At 42.3% G+C, this 22,454-nt stretch overlaps 1 protein-coding gene across 1 annotated transcript; it reads left to right on the forward strand.

Moving 5' to 3' along the window:
• The first annotated feature begins 3,676 nt into the window (after positions 1-3,676).
• Positions 3,677-21,734, forward strand: LOC129868058 (heat shock cognate 70 kDa protein). Its single transcript, XM_055941644.1, has 9 exons — positions 3,677-3,878; positions 18,395-18,604; positions 18,806-19,011; positions 19,109-19,261; positions 19,472-20,027; positions 20,241-20,443; positions 20,670-20,868; positions 20,972-21,204; positions 21,312-21,734. Exons 2-9 carry the CDS (start codon positions 18,400-18,402, stop codon positions 21,498-21,500), a joined length of 1,944 nt encoding a protein of 647 aa, XP_055797619.1. The 5' UTR covers positions 3,677-3,878; positions 18,395-18,399; the 3' UTR covers positions 21,501-21,734.
• The last annotated feature ends 720 nt before the right edge of the window (positions 21,735-22,454 follow it).

The following is a 22,454-nucleotide window of genomic DNA, read 5'->3' on the forward strand; positions in this document are numbered from 1 at the left end:
CTCCGAGCATGCATGACCAACTAGCAAGTGTCTTCACTGACATTTTCAACCTCTCTCTGTCTGAGTCTGTAATACCAACATGCTTCAAGCAGACCACCATAGTCCCTGTGCCCAATAACACTAAGGTAACCTGCCTAAATGACTACCAACCCGTAGCACTCACGTCCGTAGCCAGGAAATGCTTTGAAAGGCTGGTCATGGTTCACATCAACACCATTATCCCAGAAACCCTAGACCCACTCCAATCTGCATGCCTCACCAAAAGATCTACAGATGATGCAATCTCTATTGCTCTCCACACTGCCATTTCACACCTGGACAAAAGGAACACCTATGTGAGAATGCTATTCATTGTCTACAGATCAGCATTCAACATAGTGCCCTCAAAGCTCATCACTGAGCTAAGGACCGTGGGACTAAACACCTCCCTCTGCAACTGGATCCTGGTCTTCCTGACTGGCTGCCCCCCAAGTGGTAAGGGTAGGTAACAACACATCCGCGACGCTGATCCTCAACACAGGGGCCCCTCAGGGGTGCGTGCTCAGTCCCCTCCTGTACTCTCTGTTTAATTCATGACTGCACGGCCAGGCACTACTCCAACACCATTATTAAGTTTGCTGATGACTCAACAGTGGTAGGCCTGATCACCAACAACGATGAGACAGCCTATAGGGAGAAGGTCAGAGACCTGACCATGTGGTGCAAGGACAACAACCTCTCCCTCAACGTGATCAAGATAAAGGAGATGATTGTGGTCTACAGGAAAAGGAGGACTGAGCACGCCACCATTCTCATCGACGGGGGTGTAGTGGAGCAGGTTGAGAGCTTCAAGTTCCTTTCGTCCACATCACCAACAAACTAACATGGTCAAAGCACACCAAGACAGTCATGAAGAGGGCACGACAAAACTTGTTCTCCCTCAGGAGACTGAAAAATTTTGGCATGGGTCCTCAAATCCTCTAAAGGTTTTACAGCTGCACCATCAAGAGCATCCTGACTGGTTGCATCACTGCCTGGTATGGCAACTGCTCGGCCTCCGACCGCAAGGCACTACAGAGGGTAGTGCGAACAACCCAGTACATCACCGGGGCAAAGCTTCCTGCCATCCAGGACCTCTATACCAGGCGGTGTCAGAGGAAGGCCCTAAAAATTGTTAAAGACTACAGCCACCCTAGTCATAGGCTGTTCTCTCTGCTACCGCATGGCAAGCGGTATCGGAGCACCAAGTCTAGGTCCAAGAGGCTTTCAAACAGCTTCTACCCCCAAACCATAAAACTCCTGAACAGCTAATCAAATGGCTACCCAGACTATTTGCATTGCCCACCCTCTTCCATGCTGCTGCTACTCTGTTATTATTTATGCATAGTCACTTTAATAACTCGACCTACATGTACATATTACCTCGACACTGGTGCCCCCACACATTGACTCTGTACCAGTACCCCCTATATATAGCCACGCTATTGTTATTTACTGCTGCTCTTTAATTATTTGTTATTCTTATCTCTTACTTATTTTTATAGGTATTTTCTTAAAACTGCATTGTTGGTTAAGGGCTTGTAAGTAAGCATTTCACTGTAAGGTCTACCTATACCTGTTGTATTCGGCGCATGTGACAAATCATTTTTATTTTATTTGTATAAGATCTCCTAAGCCTGTGTTAACCTCAGACCTTATTTTCAGCGTTTATCCCATAACCCTATTCTTTCCCCATAGGAATGGCTGAACGAACCATATGTAAGAGTAATTAAAAGTTAAAGAGCAGCAGAATAGTGAGCAGATATATATTATTATTTTTTCTTTACATGGGCATTGCGCCATGGCCACCACTGACAAAATCCATTCCATAACCATCTGCGTTTGTGATAAGAACTGATTTTGTTGGGTCCCCACTTACATTGCATGAAATTGGCACGTTGGTGCACATTAAGAACACACAGCTTAGATATTCCCACCCCTTCCACCTCATCGCAAGTGAGCTGATGTTAGAGAAGTAAATTGCCGAACCTGACGCACGGAATGGAAAAAGCCAGAGACAGTTTTTACAAACCGAAATTGCCAACTAATGTGTGTTTGATAATAATGCCAGCCGAAAATAAAGCCCTCGGGCTCAGACGGTTTCAATGAGGAATGACAGACTGATCTGTGAAGAGAAATGGTGAACGGAATGGTGGCTATACCAATGTGTACAGTGACTACTGTTGTTTGAGGTCTATAGGAAGTAGGATGAGGTTCACAGCTCAACAACATACAAATAGAATGAATCTGCAAATCATTTATAATTTCCTTTTAGTACAATTTCAAATCAAAAAAGAAAAACTAGCAGAACATTTAAATGTTTAACACAAACACCCACTTCCAAATTGAGCATTTGCCCCACCCCCTAGACATGGGTGTTTGTGTAGGCTCAATCTAAAAGTTCAGTGAAAATTCCACAGAGGCAATCAAGAGCTATTACAATATCTGTCCAATCCTTTCAGAACTATACGTGCTTTGGAAGTAGGGTATGGGGGTTGATTTAGAATTTTGTAAGAATATAGTCAAGAGCATTTTCTAGACTAAAGCCTTAAATAGAAGGTTACAATCACATCTATCCAATATCTCTTCAGCTCAGTGTTCTATGATGGCATCTAGTGGAGAAACTTCATGAAATGAAATCTGGTGGTTGATACTGCATCTTGCATTAATAATAGAGTACCACAATATGAGTCATAATACCCATAAAACCTAGCGGTCAAACAGGGAAATGGTTCCAATCATTTCCCCACCATTCATTATGGGGATTTTAGAAACACTTAAAATAAGGTCTGTGTTCCGTGTAGGCTTACCCTGGCGTGACGTTTTGATAACCGTGTAACGACAGGGTAAGCCTACATGAAACATAGCCCTTATTTAAAGTGTTTCTAAAATCGCCTATGGGAAAAATGAATGGTGGAAAAACGATTGGAACCATTTCCCTGTTTGACAGCTAGGTTTTATGGGTATTATGACACCTGTGGAAGTTCATTTGCCCCAAAACCACAGAGTCGCTGGTTTGATCCCCCTTCAATTTCTACACTGGTGACAGCAGTAGGATAGTCCCACAGGCCTTTGAAGAAAGTTCCCGTTTGCTTTTGTGCATGGGACTCTTCTAGAGAGAGTGGAAATTGTGTAGCTTTCTGTGTAGTTCCTCATATACTCTATAATGGGAGTATCGGCACAGGCAGTGCAACTGTCAAAAGACCTTGACGAAATAGGTTGGTTAAAGGTTGACATACAGAGCCACCAGTAACATGTGACATTGTTACATTTCCTTCCTGGGAACATTTAGCCTAGATGTAGGGCAGCAGGTAGCTTAGTGGTTAGAGTGTTGGGCCAGTAAAAGGTTGCTAGATCGAATCCCCAAGCTGACATGTAAAAATCGGCAGATATAAAAGCACAGTTCAAACTATATTTCTGAGACTCAGATTTCAGTGGGTCAGTCCCAGTTAATTGATTAGGAAAGGTGTAGAACATTATCTTGCTATTTCCGGGGCTATATAAATATTCTGTCGACCTACGTTTTTCCCCCCAGGGAATTTATGTAACGCACGAGCTAAACTTCATCCAATCAGAGTTCAATGCGTTGAGGGAAAGCGAAAAGAAAAATGTAACTGATCCTAGTGCTGGTTGATTCCTTACATGGCCATATAACGTATTCCGCAATGAACAATAGTGGCTACATTCTGATTGTAGATCAGTTTCAGACTGCCAGAACATACTAGAAGTGCAACATTTATTTTCACCGGTAGGTGAGGAGTTATTGGAAGAAGATATATAGAGGTAGAGGCTACGTCTCATTCATCGGGTTGCGGAGACTGCGGACAGCTTTCATTCCGAATTGCGTCCATCATATCCAGGTAATTAAAGCAACAAAATGTTAATCTGTTATATCCTACATCTTTGTCAGTTATAGGCATATGTAATGTGACGTTTCCTACAATTGTTTATTGGCTACCCATATTCACTTTTGTATCAGTGTTTTCTTATAATTAGAATCCACATGTATATACCTATTTGTTGATTTAAGATGATTTGATGTCTACATTGTTGTATTCACTTGTGGGTCTATTCAACCATTCTCCGAGACGACAGCTAAGAGATGCCAGAGCAGTCTCTAGAAAATGTAATAGGGTACCGGTGAAATGGCCGCAATTAATTGATATGCGCATGGATGCGGCGCCAGCTGTACTGCAGTACTTACTGCGTTGTCCTTCCGAATCCCGGGTGGGGGAGGGTATAAAACGGTCGTGACTTGCGACAGATGAAATTTACCACTGAAATAGCGCGAGAGTTTGGAATGGATGTTTTGAAACCAGCCAGCAATTTGGCGCTTTCCGTTGCTATGGCAATAGAGTCCCTCTATTGCAGCTCTAAGCTGATCGAGGACCACATTCATTAGTAATTAGGTCCTCAATCAGCTTGGAGCTGCCCTAGAGCAGAGGTTCCCAAACTTTTTATACCCCTTCAAACATTCAACCTCCAGCTGCGTACCCCCTCTAGTACCAGGGTCAGCGCACTCTCAAATGTGTTTTTTTGCCATTGTTGTAAGCCTGCCACACACACTATATGATACATTTATTAAACATAAGAATGAGTGTGAGTTGTCACAACCCGGCTTGTGGGAAGTGACAAAGAGCTCTTATAGGACCAGGGCACAAATAATAATATAATAATAATCAATAATTTTGCTCTTTATTTAGCCATCTTACATATAAAACCTTATTTGTTAATCGAAAATTGTGAATAACTCACCACAGGTTAATAAGAAGGGTGTGCTTGAAAGGATGCACATAACTCTGCATTGTTGGGTTGTATTAGAGAGGGTCTCAATCTTAAATCATTTCCCACACATAGTATGTGCCTGTATTTAGTTTTCATGCTAGTATGGGCCGAGAATCCACTCTCACATAGGTACATGGTTGCAAAGGGCATCAGTGTCTTAACAGCACGACTTGCCAAGGCAGGATACTCTGAGCGCAGCCCAATCCAGAAATCTGGCAGTGGCTTCTGATTAAATTCAATTTTCACAGAACCGCTTGTTGCAATTTCGATGAGGCTCTCTTGTTCAGATATCGGTAAGTGGACTGGAGGCAGTGCATGAACGGGATAACGAATCCAGTTGTTTGTGTCGTCCGTTTTGGGAAAGTACCTGTGTAATTGCACACCAAACTCACTCAGGTGCTTCGCTATATCACATTTGACATTGTCCGTAAGCTTGAGTTCATTTGCACACAAAAAAATCATACAATGATGAAAATACCTGTGTGTTCTCCTTGTTAATGCATACAGAGAAGAGCTCCAACTTCTTAATCATAGTCTCAATTTTGTCCCGCACAATGAATATAGCTGCAGAGAGTCCCTGTAGATTCAGATCATTCAGGCGAGGAAAAAAACATCACCCAGATAGGCCAGTCGTGTGAGAAACTCGTCATCATGCAAGTGGTCAGACAAGTGAAAATTATGGTCAGTAAAGAAAACTTTAAGCTCGTCTCTCAATTCAAAAAAACGTGTCAATACTTTGCCCCTTGATAACCAGCGCACTTCTAAATGTTGTAAAAGCGTTACATGGTTGCTGCCCATATCATTGCATAGTGCAGAAAATACATGAGAGTTCAGGGGCCTTGCTTTAACAAAGATAATAATTTTCACTGTAGTGTCCAATACGTCTTTCAAGCTGTCAGGCATTCCACTATGTCTCCCTGTCATGGCTTTTGTGCCATCAGTACAGATACCAACACATATTGACCACCAAAGTCCATTTTATGTCACAAAGCTGTCCAGTACTTAAAAAATATCCACTCCTGTTGTCCTGGTTTCCAGTGGTTTGCAGAAGAGGATGTCTTCCTTAATTGACCCCCCATAACTCTAATGGACATATACCAGGAGCTGTGCCAGGCCCGCTACATCTGTTGACTCTTCCAGCTGTAACGCACAGAATACCCCTCAATCAGCCTCCCGATAAATTATCTTCAGCGAGACTGGGGGTCGGCACGGCCTTAAGGCCTAATGGGGCTTTGCTCCACTCATAGAACTGGAGTTACAACTCCGGTAACTATCGTTCTATTGTGGAGCTCCGCCACATAGGGAAGCTCAACGCTCCAAAATGTGCTCCCTGCCGAGCCTAACTCTTCCCACTTAATGAACAGGTCGGGCCCAGCAATGGCTGCGACCAAATCCCGCAGTACTGTAACACACTGTGAAAACAGACTGTGTCACAATGTACTGCGTCCTCGGGTCTAATCCGCCCTACTCAGTCTAAAGGCATAGCCAATGACTAGTGGGCAGAATAACATAATTATTCATACTAATCTGTACCAGCAGATAGATGAGCTCAAAACTGTCAATACTAAAGATTAGTCTAAAAGTACTGTAACACCAGTTACAGAAACTATATCCCTAATCCTTCCGCCCAAACACAGTCATAGACTTGTGGGCAGGATACAACACATGGCTCTACTGTGCTACACCCTCAGCCAGGAGTCATGTCATGTAGTTATTCTAATAGGAGAAAGCGGACCTGATGGAAACCCTGTCCATTGATCCTGCGTTTCCCGCCTTAGTTCTCGCCTTCCCACCAGCAAAGCTGAGTATAGGCTAAACCAATTTAGAAGACCTACTCACTGATTTCTCAGTGTAACCCGCCACACTCAATCCATAGCCAAAGCCAATGATTCATGGGCAGATAATAGAATATGGGCCACCTACTCTGCCTCAGCAGATAGATGATACCTCAATATTCTATCAAATTTAGTGACCGGTTTAATAGTAAAGTAATACTAGTTACAGCACTATTTCCCTCATCACTCCTCCCCAACACAGTGATACACTGGTGGGCAGTTTCGACATTCCCTGTTGTACTGACAGTGTCAGACAAAGGTCATGTCACACGTCTCTCTCTTTGACAAAAAGAGCAGACCTAATGGGAAACCTGCCGTCCTGATTGTCCTGCATCTTTTCTAAATTCAAGTTCTCACTTCAGCCATGCTGAGTACAGCACGAGCTAGAGAGTTATACGACATGTCTAACAGGTAGAATCAGATAAAAGGAGACAGTGATGCCCACGGCACCGCTGCACAAATATCCTCTACCCCTGTTCCTCTAAAAAAGGTCCGTAGACGCCGCTACTCCACGAGTTGAGTGGGCTCTTATTCCCTGAGGCAGTGGCCACCCTGCCGCCTCATAAGCCATATTGCCTTCACAAAGCCAATGAGACAGCCGCTGTTTTGAAAGTGGTCTATCCAGTGTACTAGCACTGTGACACACAAATAGCTGAAGCGATGACCTAATCGTTGCTGTGCGTTACACGTAGCACGCCAAGGCGCGCACCGGGCACAGGCGATGAAGCCTCTCCTCTCTCCACTCCACATGGGGAGGGGGGGAGAAGGCCCACAGCTCAACGGTCTGTGACCTATAAAATCTCTTAATAACCTTCGGCATAAATGCAGGGTTAGGACGTAACACCGCTCTGCTCAGATCGCCGTTAATGGCAAGGCAGTCGGGTCTCGTCGAAAGAGCACCCAAATCACTGACGCGCTTGGCCGTAGTCAAAGCAGGCAACAGTGCCGTCTTCAGAGAACATCTTGAGGGGGATTTGATTCAGTGGCTCAAACGGCGTCTCGCAGAACGCCTCGAGTACCAAAGCTAAATCCCACTGGGGCAATGTGGCTCTAGGCATTGCCTAAGCCGCTGCGTTCCCAATAGAAACCATTTCAATAGAGGGTGACAGAAGATGGTGTCTATGCCAAACCCCTCATGATAAGCTGAAATCGCTGCCACGAACACCTTAATAGTGGTCGGTGAGCGCTGCTTGTCAAACATGAACTGTAGGAAAGAGAGCACGCCCTTGACATGACAGCACACGGTGTACACATTCTCTGTGGCAGTTTTTTTCCCCCAACCTTGGTCAGTAGAGTGGAGTTTTCCAGAGAAAAATCCAGACACTTCCCAACATCCTCGTCTTCTCTAGAGGCGCCGTCATCATATGACGCCTTAGAACCTGAGGCTAACACAGACATGGCGTCCTCTAGAGGGAGATCTACCCTGAAATGCCCACCGCTGCTTCCTCTCCTTTAAGAAAGGAGGGCGCAGCTAGGGCATTTTGGTGGATCTGTGAGGCCGCCCCTAGCGCGCTGTGAACCTAAGCACACGAAACATACAGTGGGGCAAAAAAGTATTTAGTCAGCCACCAATTGTGCAAGTTCTCCCACTTAAAAAGATGAGAGAGGCCTGTAATTTTCATCATAGGTACACTTCACCTATGACAGACAAAATGAGAAAGAAAAATCCAGAAAATCACATTGTAGGATTTTTAATTTATTTATTTGCAAATAATGGTGGAAAATAAGTATTTGGTCACCTACAAACAAGCAAGATTTCTGGCTCTCACAGACCTGTAACTTCTTCTTTAAGAGGCTCCTCTGTCCTCCACTCGTTACCTGTATTGATGGCACCTGTTTGAACTTGTTATCAGTATAAAAGACACCTGTCCACAACCTCAAACAGTCACACTCCAAACTCCACTATGGCCAAGACCAAAGAGCTGTCAAAGGACACCAGAAACAAAATTGTAGACCTGCACCAGGCTGGGAAGACTGAATCTGCAATAGGTAAGCAGCTTGGTTTGAAGAAATCAACTGTGGGAGCAATTATTAGGAAATGGAAGACATACAAGACCACTGATAATCTCCCTCGATCTGGGGCTCCACGCAAGATCTCACCCCGTGGGGTCAAAATGATCACAAGAACGGTGAGCAAAAATCTCAGAACCACACGGTCCTAGTTAATGACCTACAGAGAGCTGGGACCAAAGTAACAAAGCCTACCATCAGTAACACACTACGCCGCCAGGGACTCAAATCCTGCAGTGCCAGACGTGTCCCCCTGCTTAAGCCAGTACATGTCCAGGCCCGTCTGAAGTTTGCTAGAGAGCATTTGGATGATCCAGAAGAAGATTGGGAGAATGTCATATGGTCAGATGAAACCAAAATATAACTTTTTGGTAAAAACTCAACTCGTCGTGTTTGGAGGACAAAGAATGCTGAGTTGCATCCAAAGAACACCATACCTACTGTGAAGCATGGGGGTGGAAACATCATGCTTTGGGGCTGTTTTTCTGCAAAGGGAATTTATTTGCAAATTATGGTGGAAAGTAAGTATTTGGTCAATAACAAAAGTTTATCTCAATACTTTGTTATATACCCTTTCTTGGCAATGACAGAGGTCAAACGTTTTCTGTAAGTCTTCACAAGGTTTTCACACACTGTTGCTGGTATTTTGGCCCATTCCTCCATGCAGATCTCCTCTAGAGCAGTGATGTTTTGGGGCTGTTGCTGGGCAACACGGACTTTCAAGTCCCTCCAAAGATTTTCTATGGGGTTGAAATCTGGAGACTGGCTAGGCCACTCCAGGACCTTGAAATGCTTCTTACGAAGCCACTCCTTCGTTGCCCGGGCGGTGTGTTTGGGATCATTGTCATGCTGAAAGACCCAGCCACGTTTCATCTCCACGTTTCATCTTCAATTCCCTTGCTGATGGAAGGAGGTTTTCACTCAAAATCTCACGATACATGGTCCCATTCATTCTTTCCTTTACACGGATCAGTCGTCCTGGTCCCTTTGCAGAAAAACAGTGTCCTTTCCCCATGCTTGCAAATAGTTCACAGCCATAGTGAAGAATGATTGAGATGTTTTGAGTAAGCTCTCTTTAGACATTGCTCTATTTTCCTCAAGCTCTCTCAGAAGTCCTCTGACCAAAACTGGAATGAAGTTGTCATCACGTCTTGCAGTCAATTTTGCCTCAACGTTTCTCAGAATTGCAGCTGACTCCACAGCACAGCGGTCCTGACCTTCAAGCATCTTGATCGTGTTACTGAATACGGTCAGGTTTCCATGGACAAAGGCCAGCCAAACTTGAGTCAATGGATCTTCGAACATTGTTCGCAGGACAACAGGGTATTTGTCTTCAGAAAGAAAAAAGGATTTCAATGGCACATACATTTTCATCACTCTTTCTAGAGCAGGGAGCATGGACAGCCAGCAAATATTGCTATGTCCTAAAATGTTATGATACTCCTGGCCAACAAACTCACAAAAGCTCTACAGTCTTTCTACTCTGACGGTGAAAATAGGAAAATATCTTTGTGAGCAGGTACTCAACATCAAGGGGTATCATATCCAAAGCTGTTCTGGCCGTGTTATGAATGATGTGGGCAGGACAACCTAAGCCAATCACCTCCCGCTGCAGAGCATTTTTAACATTGGTATGGACATTGATCCCCCCAGCCTATTCAGTCCTCCAAAGTTGGTATTTGTGTTGTCGGCAGGGAATTCCACAACTTTGTTTTCCAGGTTACATTTTTGGATGACCACCAGGACCTCAGATGCAATTTCCTCTGCTGTTTCTCCTTTAAATTCATCAAAATCAAGCACTTTTGTTTCCACAGATGTGCTGCCATCATATACAGTTGAAGTCAGAAGTTTACATACATCTTAGCGAAATACATTAAAACTCAGTTTTTCACAATTCCTGACATTTAATCCTAATAAATATTCCCTGTTTAGGTCAGTTAGGATAACCACTTCATTTTAAGAATGTGAAATGTCAGAATAATAGTAGAGAGAATGATTTATTTCAGCTTTTATTTCTTTCAGCACATTCCCAGTGGGTCAGAAGTTTACATACACTCAATTAGTATTTGGTAGCATTGCCTTTAAATTGTTTAACTTGGGTCAAACGTTTCAGGTAGCATTCCACAAGCATCCCACAATAAGTTGGGTGAATTTTGTCCCATTCCTCCTGACAGAGCTGGTGTAACTGAGTCCGCTTTGTAGGCCTCCTTGCTCGCACACACTTTTTCAGTTCTGCCCACACATTTTCTATGGGATTGAGGTCAGGGCTTTGTGATGGCCAATACCAATCCAATGCCATTTTGACACAACTTTGGAAGTATGCCATTGTTCATTTGGAACACCCATTTATGACCAAGCTTTAACTTCCTGACTGATGTCTTGAGATGTTGCTTCAATATATCCACATAATATCCCTGCCTTATGATGCCATCTATTTTGTGAAGTGCACCAGTCCCCCCTGCAGCAAATCACGCCCACAACATGATGCTGCCACCCCCGTGCTTCACGGTTGGGATGGTGTTCTTCGGCTTGCAAGCCTCCCCCTTTTTCCTCCAAACTTAACTATGGTCATTATGGCCAAACAGTTCTATTTTTTGTTTCATCAGACCAGAGGACATTTCTCCAAAAAGTATGATATTTGTCCCCATGTGCAGTTGCAAACCGTAATCTGGCTTTTTTTTATGGGGGTTTTGGAGCAGTGGCTTCTTCCTTGCTGAGCGGCCTTTCAGGTTATGTCAATATAGGACTCGTTTTACTGTGGATATAGATACTTTTGTACCTGTTTCCTCCAGCATCTTCACAAGGTCCTTTGCTGTTGTTCTGGGATTGATTTGCACTTTTCGCACTAAAGTACGTTCATCTCTAGGAGACAGAATGCGTCTCCTTCCTTTGCGGTATGACGGATGCGTGGTCCCATGGTGTTTATACTTGCGTACTATTGTTTGTACAGATGCACGTGGTACCTTCAGGCGTTTGGAAATTGCTCCAAAGGTTGAACCAGACTTGTGGAGGTCCAATTTTTTTTTGATGAGGTCTTGGCTGATTTCTTTTGATTTTCCCATGATGTCAAGCAAAGAGGCACTGAGTTTGATGTTAGGTTTTGAAATACATCCACAGGTACACTCCAATTGACTCAAATTATGTCAATTAACCTGTCAGAAGCTTCTAAAGCTTTAATTTTCTGGAATTTTCCAAGTTGTTTAAAGGCACAGTCAACTTAGTTTCTGTAAACTTCTGACCCACTGGAATTGTGATACAGTGAAATAATCTGTCTGTAAACAATTGTTGGAAAAATGACTTGTGTCATGCACAAAGTAGATGTCCTAACCGACTTGCCAAAACTATAGTTTGATAACAAGAAATTTGTGGAGTGGTTGAAAAACTAGTTTTTTAATGACTCCAACCTGAGTGTATGTAAACTTCTGACTTCAACTGTATCTTACAATATCTGACTACTATTGGCAGCAACATTACATATCCATGATTGGACGCATCAATGTACAAGGACACAAATTCCACCTGGTCTAGGTCTGTGTTACCTGTGTTACCAAAGTAGTTGCCCATGGTGCTAACACGTTACTCACTATGGCGTCACATTTTGTCCTAGCACATGTAAACTTTGGCTCATTAAGCTTCTGTGTCAGTTGTACTGTGCAGTCCATAGATCTGTACCTATGATTGTGTCGCATAGTGTGGTATGCAAAGACACCCTCGTGCACAGGTAAATCATATTCTTCTTGGGAAGGCTATTGCATCTCCTCTGTCTGCTCTTCTTCACACTCCATGTGTCACTCTCTTACTCTCTTAACTTTTTATTTTCCTCCAATCTTTCTCCTCCTCTTTTCTTCACTCGTCTTCCTTCTCTTTCTTCCTTTCCTTCTCATTACCTTTCCACCTCACTCTTCTACACTCTCCTCGCTTCACTCTTTTTACTCCCTTAATTTTTCCTTCTCACTCTCTTCTCCTTCCTCTCCAATCTAATTTAATAATAATAATAATAATAAATAGTAATACTCTTAGATAAAATACTTTGGTTAACAGATTCCCATTGCTTGCCTTATTTTTATATTTTGTCAAAAACATTGGAATAATAAATTGGCAGGCTCTGTAATCATATATTTACCTTTCCTCCTCTATCTCCTTCACTCTTTTTCCTATCCAGTCTTCCTCTTCTCCACTCTAACAGAAAACACTATGCTAATGTTATCCATGAAAATGTCAAAATATATATTTTCACACTACTTATTATAATGCCAAACTATTAAAATTGTAATCTACAAATAAATATTATCATAATTAATTGTGCATTCATTTAATATAATCATATTTTCAAAATAGCCCGTCCACTGCATGTTTACATGTGAATGTTTTTTAACCTAGCTACCATGACAGTAGCTAGCTAACCTAGCTAGCTAACTTAGTCTACATAGCTAATGTTAGCTAGCATAACCTATTCAAAACCTTATAGAGCAGATCATCTATCTATATAATAAATTGTGACATTATAACATCACTAGCTAGTATCGCAAAAGATGGTAGCTTACCTGGCTTGAAAAGACGTTTGTGGTGATGTTGTGGATTCACTTGACACTTGCTAGTTCTCTACAGCAGTTTTCTCTTAACTTCTTATGGCTGAGGAGCAGTATTGAGTAGCTTGGATGAAAAGGTGCCCAGAGTAAACTGCCTGCTCCTCAGTCCCAGTTGCTAATGTATGCATATTATTAGTATATTTGGATAGAAAACACTCTGAAGTTTCTAAAACTGTTTGAATGATGTCTGTGAGTATAACAGAACTCATATGGCAGGCAAAAAACAAAGAAAAAATCCAACCAGGAAGTGGGAAATCTGAGGTTGGTCGATTTTCAACTCAGCCCCTATCGAATACACAGTGGGAAATGGGTCATTTTGTCTGATGCTTCTACTGTGAAGTAGGGCCGAATGAGAGGGGATTGAGTAAGGTCTACCATGACCTGAACATGCGCTGACCATGCGCATTCATATGAGAGCGAGCTCTGTTCTATCGCATTTCTGAAGACAAAGGAATTCTCCGGTTGGAACATTATTGAAGATTTATGTTAAAAACATCCTAAAGATTGATTCAATACATCGTTTGACATGTTTCTACTTACTGTAACGGAACTTTTTGACATTTCGTCTGCTTTTAGTGAACGCGCTTCGTGACTTTGGATTTTTTTACCAAACGCGCTATCAAAAGTAGCTATTTGGACATAAATGATGGACATTACCTAACAAATCAAACATTTATTGTGGAACTGGGATTCCTGGGAGTGCATTCTGATGAAGATCATCAAAGGTAAGTGAATATTTATAATGTTATTTCTGAGTTCTGTTGACTGCACAATATGGCGGATATATTTTTGGGCTCTGAGCGCCGACCTCAGATTATGGCATGGTTTGCTTTTTCCGTAAAGCTTTTTTGAAATCTGACACAGTGGTTGCATTAAGGAGAAGTGGATCTAAAATCCCATGTATAACACTTGATCTTTGATCAACGTTTATTATGAGTATTTCTGGAAATTGATGTGGCTCTGCAAAATCACCGGATGTTTTTGGAACTACTGAATATAACGCGCCAATGTATACTGAGATTTTTTGATATAAATATGAACTTTACCGAACAAAACATACATGTATTGTGTAACATGAAGTCCTATGAGTGTCATCTGATGAAGATCATCAAAGGTTAGTGATTAATTTTCTCTATTTCTGCTTTTTGTGACTCCTGTCTTTGGCTGGGAAAATGGCTGTGTTTTTCTGTGATTTGGCGGTGACCTAACATAATCGTTTGTGGTGCTTTCGCTGTAAAGCCTTTTTGAAATCGGACACTGTGGTCTGATTAACAACAAGATTACCTTTAAAATGGTATAAGATACTTGTATGTTTGAGGAATTTTAATTATGAGATTTCTGTTGTTTGAATTTGGCGCCCTGCACTTTCACTGGCTGTTGTCATATCGATCCCGTTAACGGGATTGCAGTCATAATTAAACTAGCGCAAGCAAGTAACGTTAGTTAGTAGAAGACGAGTGAATGAAGCTGCTATAGCGAGCAGCCCCATCTGTTGGCTAAAACAAGCACAACACGATTGAGACATCAATCGGTAGGCTCCTGCCTGATCTTTCTTGCCACATAAAATATTATTTCACTTCGCGGTCTATTTTTAACACACAGTTAAAAACGGGGACAGCTCCAGCCGGGGACAGGCCACCAAAAACGGGTCTGGTCACCCTAGCTAACAAACAACTTTAACAATGCATTTGAGAGACAAGTGTTCATTGTGCTAATTTATTTACGTTTTCAATAAACATTGGAGACTAAATATAGTTTACATGTTGTCAATGATCTAAGCCAACCCTGTTTGTTTTGCCCCATAGTTGCGCATGCCTTGGTTTTGTTGCTAAACAACCAGCCTGTCTATAGGAGGGCACAATTTATTTGGCCAGTCTAGGGTGGCAGAACAGCCAGGACTGGGCCTGAGTACACACATGCAACAGTACACCCATCATCAACTCTTTCATCGAAAATAAACCATCATACATTTTATTAACTGAGAATGTACAATTACTTTGTGTAAAGCTAACAGTTAAATATGACTCATTCATCCTCTGGCTTCAAAATGTTAAGTCCAACTCTTGCGGTAGTTCAATTGTAAATCTCGTCTGTCGCTGTATGTGCCTCCCCAGATGGTCAGGGATCATCCCAGATAAAGATAAATCGCATTTGCGAACCATGCCAAACTGGGTGAAAGTGCAATGATGCAATTGCCAAGGCAAGACATTCTGACATTTGATTGTGTAACATAATAATAGTAGGCTAAATAGTGTTGATGGTGCTCACTGTAGTATAATTTATAGGTTCATAGATGAAAAAAGCACCATAGCTTATTTTGTGTGTACTCCTAATAGCTTGAGTGTGCCATTACCCACAGCCCTGTGGGTTTGTATGCCCTTGGAAATTCCCATGCTGTCTCAATGTGTCAACCTCTGCTACATGGTGAATTTCCCATGGGACTGCTGTAGCATAGTCTTTACAGTAGTAAGGCAGCGCACCATGTATACCTCTTGCCTTGCCTAAAATGGCTGCCTGGCCCATCCAATGCCAGCCCATACATGAATGGCAAAGATGCATAAAGATGGCAGCCCCCATGTACTTACCACAAATGCCTCGTTTGCTAAGTTCACCGTATTGTACATTGCTCACCGTTAAAAAAATTGTAAAGGCGTTACATGATTCAAATTCTAGCTCCAAGACAGCGGCAAATTGAAAAAACGAAAAAGTAGATTGTGCTGATTGGTTCAATGTGCCAGTTTAGAACTTTGTGGGAAGTAATAAAAACAAGGATGTCATTTCCAATGGTACCTCCATTTTTTCGGCACTCAGCAAATTTCAGGTCTGCTGAGCATAACTTAAACTTGAAAATTCTGTGCAACTTCCGGCGTGCGTTTACTGTGAACATTGAGGCTTTACTCGCTTTAAGGTACAGTTTTAACAGTGGCCAAGTAGCTACTGTGGTTATTTGAGCAAAGTGTAGGCCTCCCAGAGTGGCCTACCAGAGAGGTCTACCATCAAAACAAAAAATGCATCCCATAACATTTTAACATGGAAATAGCTGTTCTATCATTCACCTACAGTAGCAGCAAGTGTGTGTTGTTCAATGTTTTCCTACATTCCATGAGACTTCTAAAAAAAACATGTAGGGCTTGTCATGAACCTGTTTATCCACTTGTCCTGAAAATGTTGTTGTTTGATGCAAGAAACCACTTTACAAAATAACATTCATTATTATTCCCATACCATTATTACAAAGAATCAGACAAATTATGCTACCCTCTTCCTATTGCCTACTTAGCTTATTCAAGACCACTCAAAATACAACACTGCCCCTTTAAAACATAAAAAGCAATTTAACTGCCTTGCTTTTCAAAGATGACTAGAAATGCACACATTTTGTGCTCACTCCCCTATTATTGAATAGAAATTAGCTTTAACTGGGCTAATAACTCACTAACTAGCAAAGAATATGAACACATGTATGCAGGTGACAACATGCAGATCTCAAAACAAGCACCTCTACTCGTGACCGCTCATACAGTAAACACAGTCCAGTTCAAAGTGAACAGCACAGATCCATATATGGCAATGGCTATTTGCATATAGGCCAACTGCAGTTCGGATTGGTTATGGTGCGCCGGTCTGTGTAGAGTATGGGCCTGAGTCATGCTTGTTAATGCAGTAGAATCCTACTCCGATGTGTTCTGCTTACAAGAAAATCTCTTGCATAGTTTGCTTTGTTTTTTGGTATGTTACATTGGAAGTGGCTAATATTGTGTTGATTCAAGCACAATTCTCAAGGTAGAACGAAACGTTGATAGTGTTAATTAAAGGAGGAAACTGAGTGAAGTGTAGTTCAATCTTGTGCTTCTCTGTGCACGCTGATATTTCTTCTGCACTGCAGTCCAAGAGCTGCGTGCAGTTTAGCAGGAACATTGTTCATATCTGAATTTCTCAATATTTATGCACCTTTGCCATCAGTTTAAAGAGCAACTGTACCTAAAAAGCAACTTCTCATTTTGAAAATGGCCTATGTGGCATCAATATGTGCCAAACATTTATTCTAGTGTCAAAACTGACTACAAAGTTTAAATAGGAAAATTTTGGTCATAAAGTATGTCTCGTACAAAACGGAGATTGGCAAGATGATAGGAAAACAAAATTATGTCATAGAATGAAGAGTACTGTAACAGTTTTCCATGGGCTGTGTTTAGTTTAATCCTGCCCAAATTCCCACAACTGGCAGAACCCAAGTAATCATCAATCCAGAACTCAGATCGCAATGCCAATGGTCAATTTGGTTGACATTCGATATCACAATGGGGCTAGTTAGGGACCATCAGTAAATTACACAGTGTACATGGAACAATAATTTAAAAGGTCAATAGCTCCAAATTTCAATGACTTAACCTTAAACCAACTATAAATTGTAGAAATTCATTTACAAATATTGAAAGCATTCGATGAGACAACTAAAAGATGTGCAACATGAAAATATTGTCCCTTTTTACATTGTGTAATTGACGGCCCCTAACTATCCCCAGAGATAGGCTATCCAAAGTAAAACCAACTTTGCCACGGTCGCACACCAGCCGACTGAAGCTAATTGGCCTAATAATTTGGGCAACTCTTTCCACCTGCGTACACACAGGAAACACCCACATCAAGCCACACCCCAAAACAAACTCACCTTTGAATTCTGTCAAGGCCATTAGCATTTTTTAATGAACCAAATCTAAAACAAGGCCAAATCAGGAAGTGCAGTCGCCCTTTAAATGAAACTGAAGGCCTATGACTTTTTTGGAACCGGATTAGTCACCGTTCTTAGGAATTGAATTTCAACACGAGTTGGCATATTTCTCCATGAAGGAAATTGCACATGTAATCTATGGTGGCTACGTCTACCCAGGCAGCCCAATTCAGATGTTTTTTCCACTTTCTTTTGACTAATCTGAACAGCTTTGAAAAATATATTGCCACATCAGAGCTGATCTGATTGGTCAAAAGACCAATTAGTTAAAAAAATATCAGAATTGGGCTGCCTGTGTAAATGCAGCCACAGTGACTCATAAACTACAGTCCAAAGTCTCTATGGGTCACTTTACCTTGAGTGATCATGACTGCCACCTATTGGAAAGACTTTGCTCATCATTAAATATTTATCTGTTTTCACAGCAACCATGTCTAAGGGAACAGCAGTTGGCATTGATCTCGGGACCACTTACTCCTGCGTGGGTGTGTTCCAGCATGGCAAGGTTGAAATCATTGCCAACGACCAGGGTAACAGGACCACACCAAGCTATGTTGCCTTCACTGACTCTGAGAGGCTCATCGGTGATGCTGCCAAGAATCAGGTTGCCATGAACCCCTGCAACACAGTGTTTGGTAAGTTTATGTATTGCAATGGTGATTATTGGTAGATGTTTGTAAAGGTGTGATGCAGTTTATTCCTGCCATTTGTAGTTTCCACCAGAGGTTTTATAACCTTCCTTGGATGTCTGAGTGAGAAACCAAAGATCAACTGCTATGATCAGCGTATGTCTATAATGCAATCGTTTTAACATACTTTTTATTTGCGTATTCCAGATGCTAAGCGTTTGATTGGTAGAAGATTTGAGGACACCGTGGTTCAGTCTGACATGAAACACTGGCCTTTCAACGTCATCAGCGACAGCGGACGCCCCAAAGTGGAAGTTGAATACAAAGGCGAGACCAAGAGCTTCTACCCTGAGGAAATCTCCTCCATGGTGTTGGTCAAGATGAAAGAGATTGCAGAGGCCTACCTCGGGAAGGTGAGTTTGAGTTGCATTGCAGTCTATTTCAGATTTTTATTGACAGTTTGTGTAGTCATTCACAACTTCTTCTTTTTTTCTACCCTCATTTTTGCAGACTGTATCAAATGCGGTTGTAACAGTGCCAGCTTACTTTAACGACTCTCAGCGCCAAGCAACCAAAGACGCTGGAACAATCTCTGGTCTGAACGTTCTGCGAATCATCAATGAGCCAACCGCTGCCGCTATTGCTTATGGCTTGGACAAGAAGGTGAGACGCATATATATTTTTAGAGCTCAGGAAGGTCTATTGAAATAATAATTGGACAAACTAGATTTAATTCGCTATGATGAATTTTATTCCTGCCATTAATTTATATATATACACAAACACTCTGTACATGGGACAATAATTATATATATAGAGAGAGAGCTAGCCATGTGTCATACCGTTTAAATATTGAACATTCTTCTGTTTCAGGTTGGTGCTGAAAGGAATGTCCTTATCTTTGATCTGGGTGGCGGCACCTTTGACGTGTCCATCCTGACCATTGAGGATGGCATCTTTGAGGTCAAGTCCACTGCTGGAGACACCCATCTGGGTGGAGAAGACTTTGACAACCGCATGGTCAACCACTTCATCGCAGAGTTCAAACGAAAGTACAAGAAAGATATCAGTGACAACAAGAGAGCTGTTCGCCGTCTCCGCACCGCCTGTGAGAGGGCAAAGCGCACCCTGTCCTCCAGCACCCAGGCCAGCATCGAGATTGACTCTCTGTACGAGGGAATCGACTTCTACACCTCCATCACCAGAGCTCGCTTTGAGGAACTCAACGCAGACCTTTTCCGTGGCACCTTGGACCCAGTGGAGAAATCCCTCCGTGATGCCAAGATGGACAAGGCCCAGGTCCACGATATTGTTCTGGTCGGAGGCTCCACTCGTATCCCCAAGATCCAGAAATTGCTCCAAGATTTCTTCAACGGCAAAGAGCTCAACAAGAGCATCAACCCCGACGAGGCTGTGGCCTATGGCGCAGGTGGGTCACTGATCATCTTGTGTTCACTCTGTGGTCATTGGGCTGCTATAACTAGCCCTAACCTAATAGTTTAGCTGTGATTAAGTTTATTCCTGCCATTAGTACTCAAAAGATGGCACAACACCTTCCTTTTTTAATGTCTGAGCGACAATGTTACTGTGGCTCTACAATTATGTTTTGACATGAGTCTAACCTCACCATTCCCTTTTACAGCTGTCCAGGCAGCCATCCTCTCAGGTGACAAGTCTGAAAATGTCCAGGACCTGCTTCTGCTGGACGTCACCCCCCTGTCCCTGGGTATTGAGACAGCTGGAGGTGTCATGACCGTCCTGATCAAACGTAACACCACCATCCCAACCAAGCAGACCCAGACCTTCACCACCTACTCAGACAACCAGCCTGGTGTGCTCATTCAGGTGAGAAGACCCTGCATAAAATGTACATTTCAGGGCAATGTTTCCTCATTCCTTTAGCCATTTGCTGTGATTAAGTTTACTCTTGCCATTCGTAGTTTCCACCAGAGGTTGAAAGACAAAATATGTCCCAATACCTTTGTTGGATGTCTAAGTGACTATTTAGTGAAATGTACTTCTCATTTGAAGACCATGTATGATTTTAGCTAATATAGACTGTATCCTCCAGGTGTATGAGGGTGAGAGGGCCATGACCAAGGACAACAACCTGTTGGGCAAGTTTGAGTTGACTGGAATCCCCCCTGCACCTCGCGGTGTTCCTCAGATTGAGGTCACCTTCGACATTGACGCAAACGGCATCCTCAATGTCTCTGCCGTTGATAAGAGCACTGGCAAGGAGAACAAGATCACCATCACCAATGACAAAGGTAGACACAATAAAATGTGACCAAAGTGAAATGCTATTACAATATGATGCCCACTTGGATAGTGAGTGTATCCTTAACTTAACTTTTTTTTTTGTCTGACCAGGTCGCCTGAGCAAGGAGGACATTGAGCGTATGGTCCAGGAGGCTGAGAAGTACAAGTGTGAGGATGATGTGCAGCGTGACAAGGTTTCCTCCAAGAACTCCCTGGAGTCCTACTCTTTCAACATGAAGTCTACTGTGGAGGATGAGAAACTGCAGGGCAAGATCAGTGACGAGGACAAGACCAAGATTCTGGACAAGTGCAATGAGATCATTGCCTGGCTGGATAAGAACCAGGTACAGTATATTGATGTGCCCATTTAATTTAAACCAAGTTATTACCCATAATGTGTCAAGAAGGCAAATAAATCAATCAATCTTAACCTGTATATTTTTTTTCACAGACTGCGGAGAAGGAAGAGTATGAGCACCAGCAACAGGAGCTGGAGAAGGTGTGCAACCCCATCATCACCAAATTGTACCAGAGTGCCGGTGGCATGCCTGGTGGATTGCCTGGAGGCTTCTCAGGCGCTGGCGGTGCTGCTCCTGGAGGTGGTGGATCCTCAGGCCCCACAATCGAGGAAGTTGATTAAACCCAATGCCCCATCTCATCACTCTGTAAACACAAAGCATGTCACCCCAGAGTCCCAATCTGTAAAGCCAAGGCTGGTCATTGGCTGAGTAATTTTAAACTGATAAAAGCTGCTATGTGTGTTTTGAATACTTGAATATGTACACTGTCAAAAATAGTGGGATTTTAAGGAAGAAGAGTTTGCCTGTCTATACATTTTGAGTCCTGGAGAATAAATTATTATTTATGTCACTAACCACGCTTCCATCCACAGTTTTTATGAGAGTAAAAAATTAATAAAAATCATGATAACTGTGATGGAAAGGGCTAGTTTCGGTACAATTTTATAAATACCGACAGATAATTTGTTTGTTCGACATGGTGGCCTCTTTGTGTCGGTAAAATTAATTATGTGAGAAATGGTGGTGGAAATGCCTTTATGCGCAAATATTGATTTAATAACCATCATATCGAAGTAAACTTGGGAGTCACATAATGATATAGTGTGTGTGGTCCTCCCACTATGACTCGAAACCATGCAGTTTATTAGGCTACAAATGAAATAACTTATGAACTTCACAGGGTGGTGAAAGTGCACAATGATCTTGATGCTACTTTCCAATAAATATCGAAAGTCTTATTCTGGTGACGATGATCGATGCTTGACTGCCGTTTGACAAACAAAAGTATTCTCGCTCTTATCCATAATAATCTGCACAGGCGTGGTTCTTGAGTTAAATAAGCAATTGACATCCCATCATGCTTAGGGTCATGTTTTGGCTACGCCAAATAATGCCCCCATCCACAAGGCATCAGTGGTCACTGAATGGGTTGATGAGGATGAAAATGATGTTAACCATATGCCATGGCATCAAATATCCCAAAATATCAACCCAATTATGTGAGATTCTGCAGCAGTGTCTGAGATAGCATTTTCCACCACCATCAGCAAAACACAAAAATATGGATTCTCGTG

The sequence above is a fragment of the Salvelinus fontinalis genome, chromosome 13, assembly GCF_029448725.1.
Source record: "Salvelinus fontinalis isolate EN_2023a chromosome 13, ASM2944872v1, whole genome shotgun sequence".
Lineage (NCBI taxonomy): Eukaryota > Metazoa > Chordata > Actinopteri > Salmoniformes > Salmonidae > Salvelinus > Salvelinus fontinalis.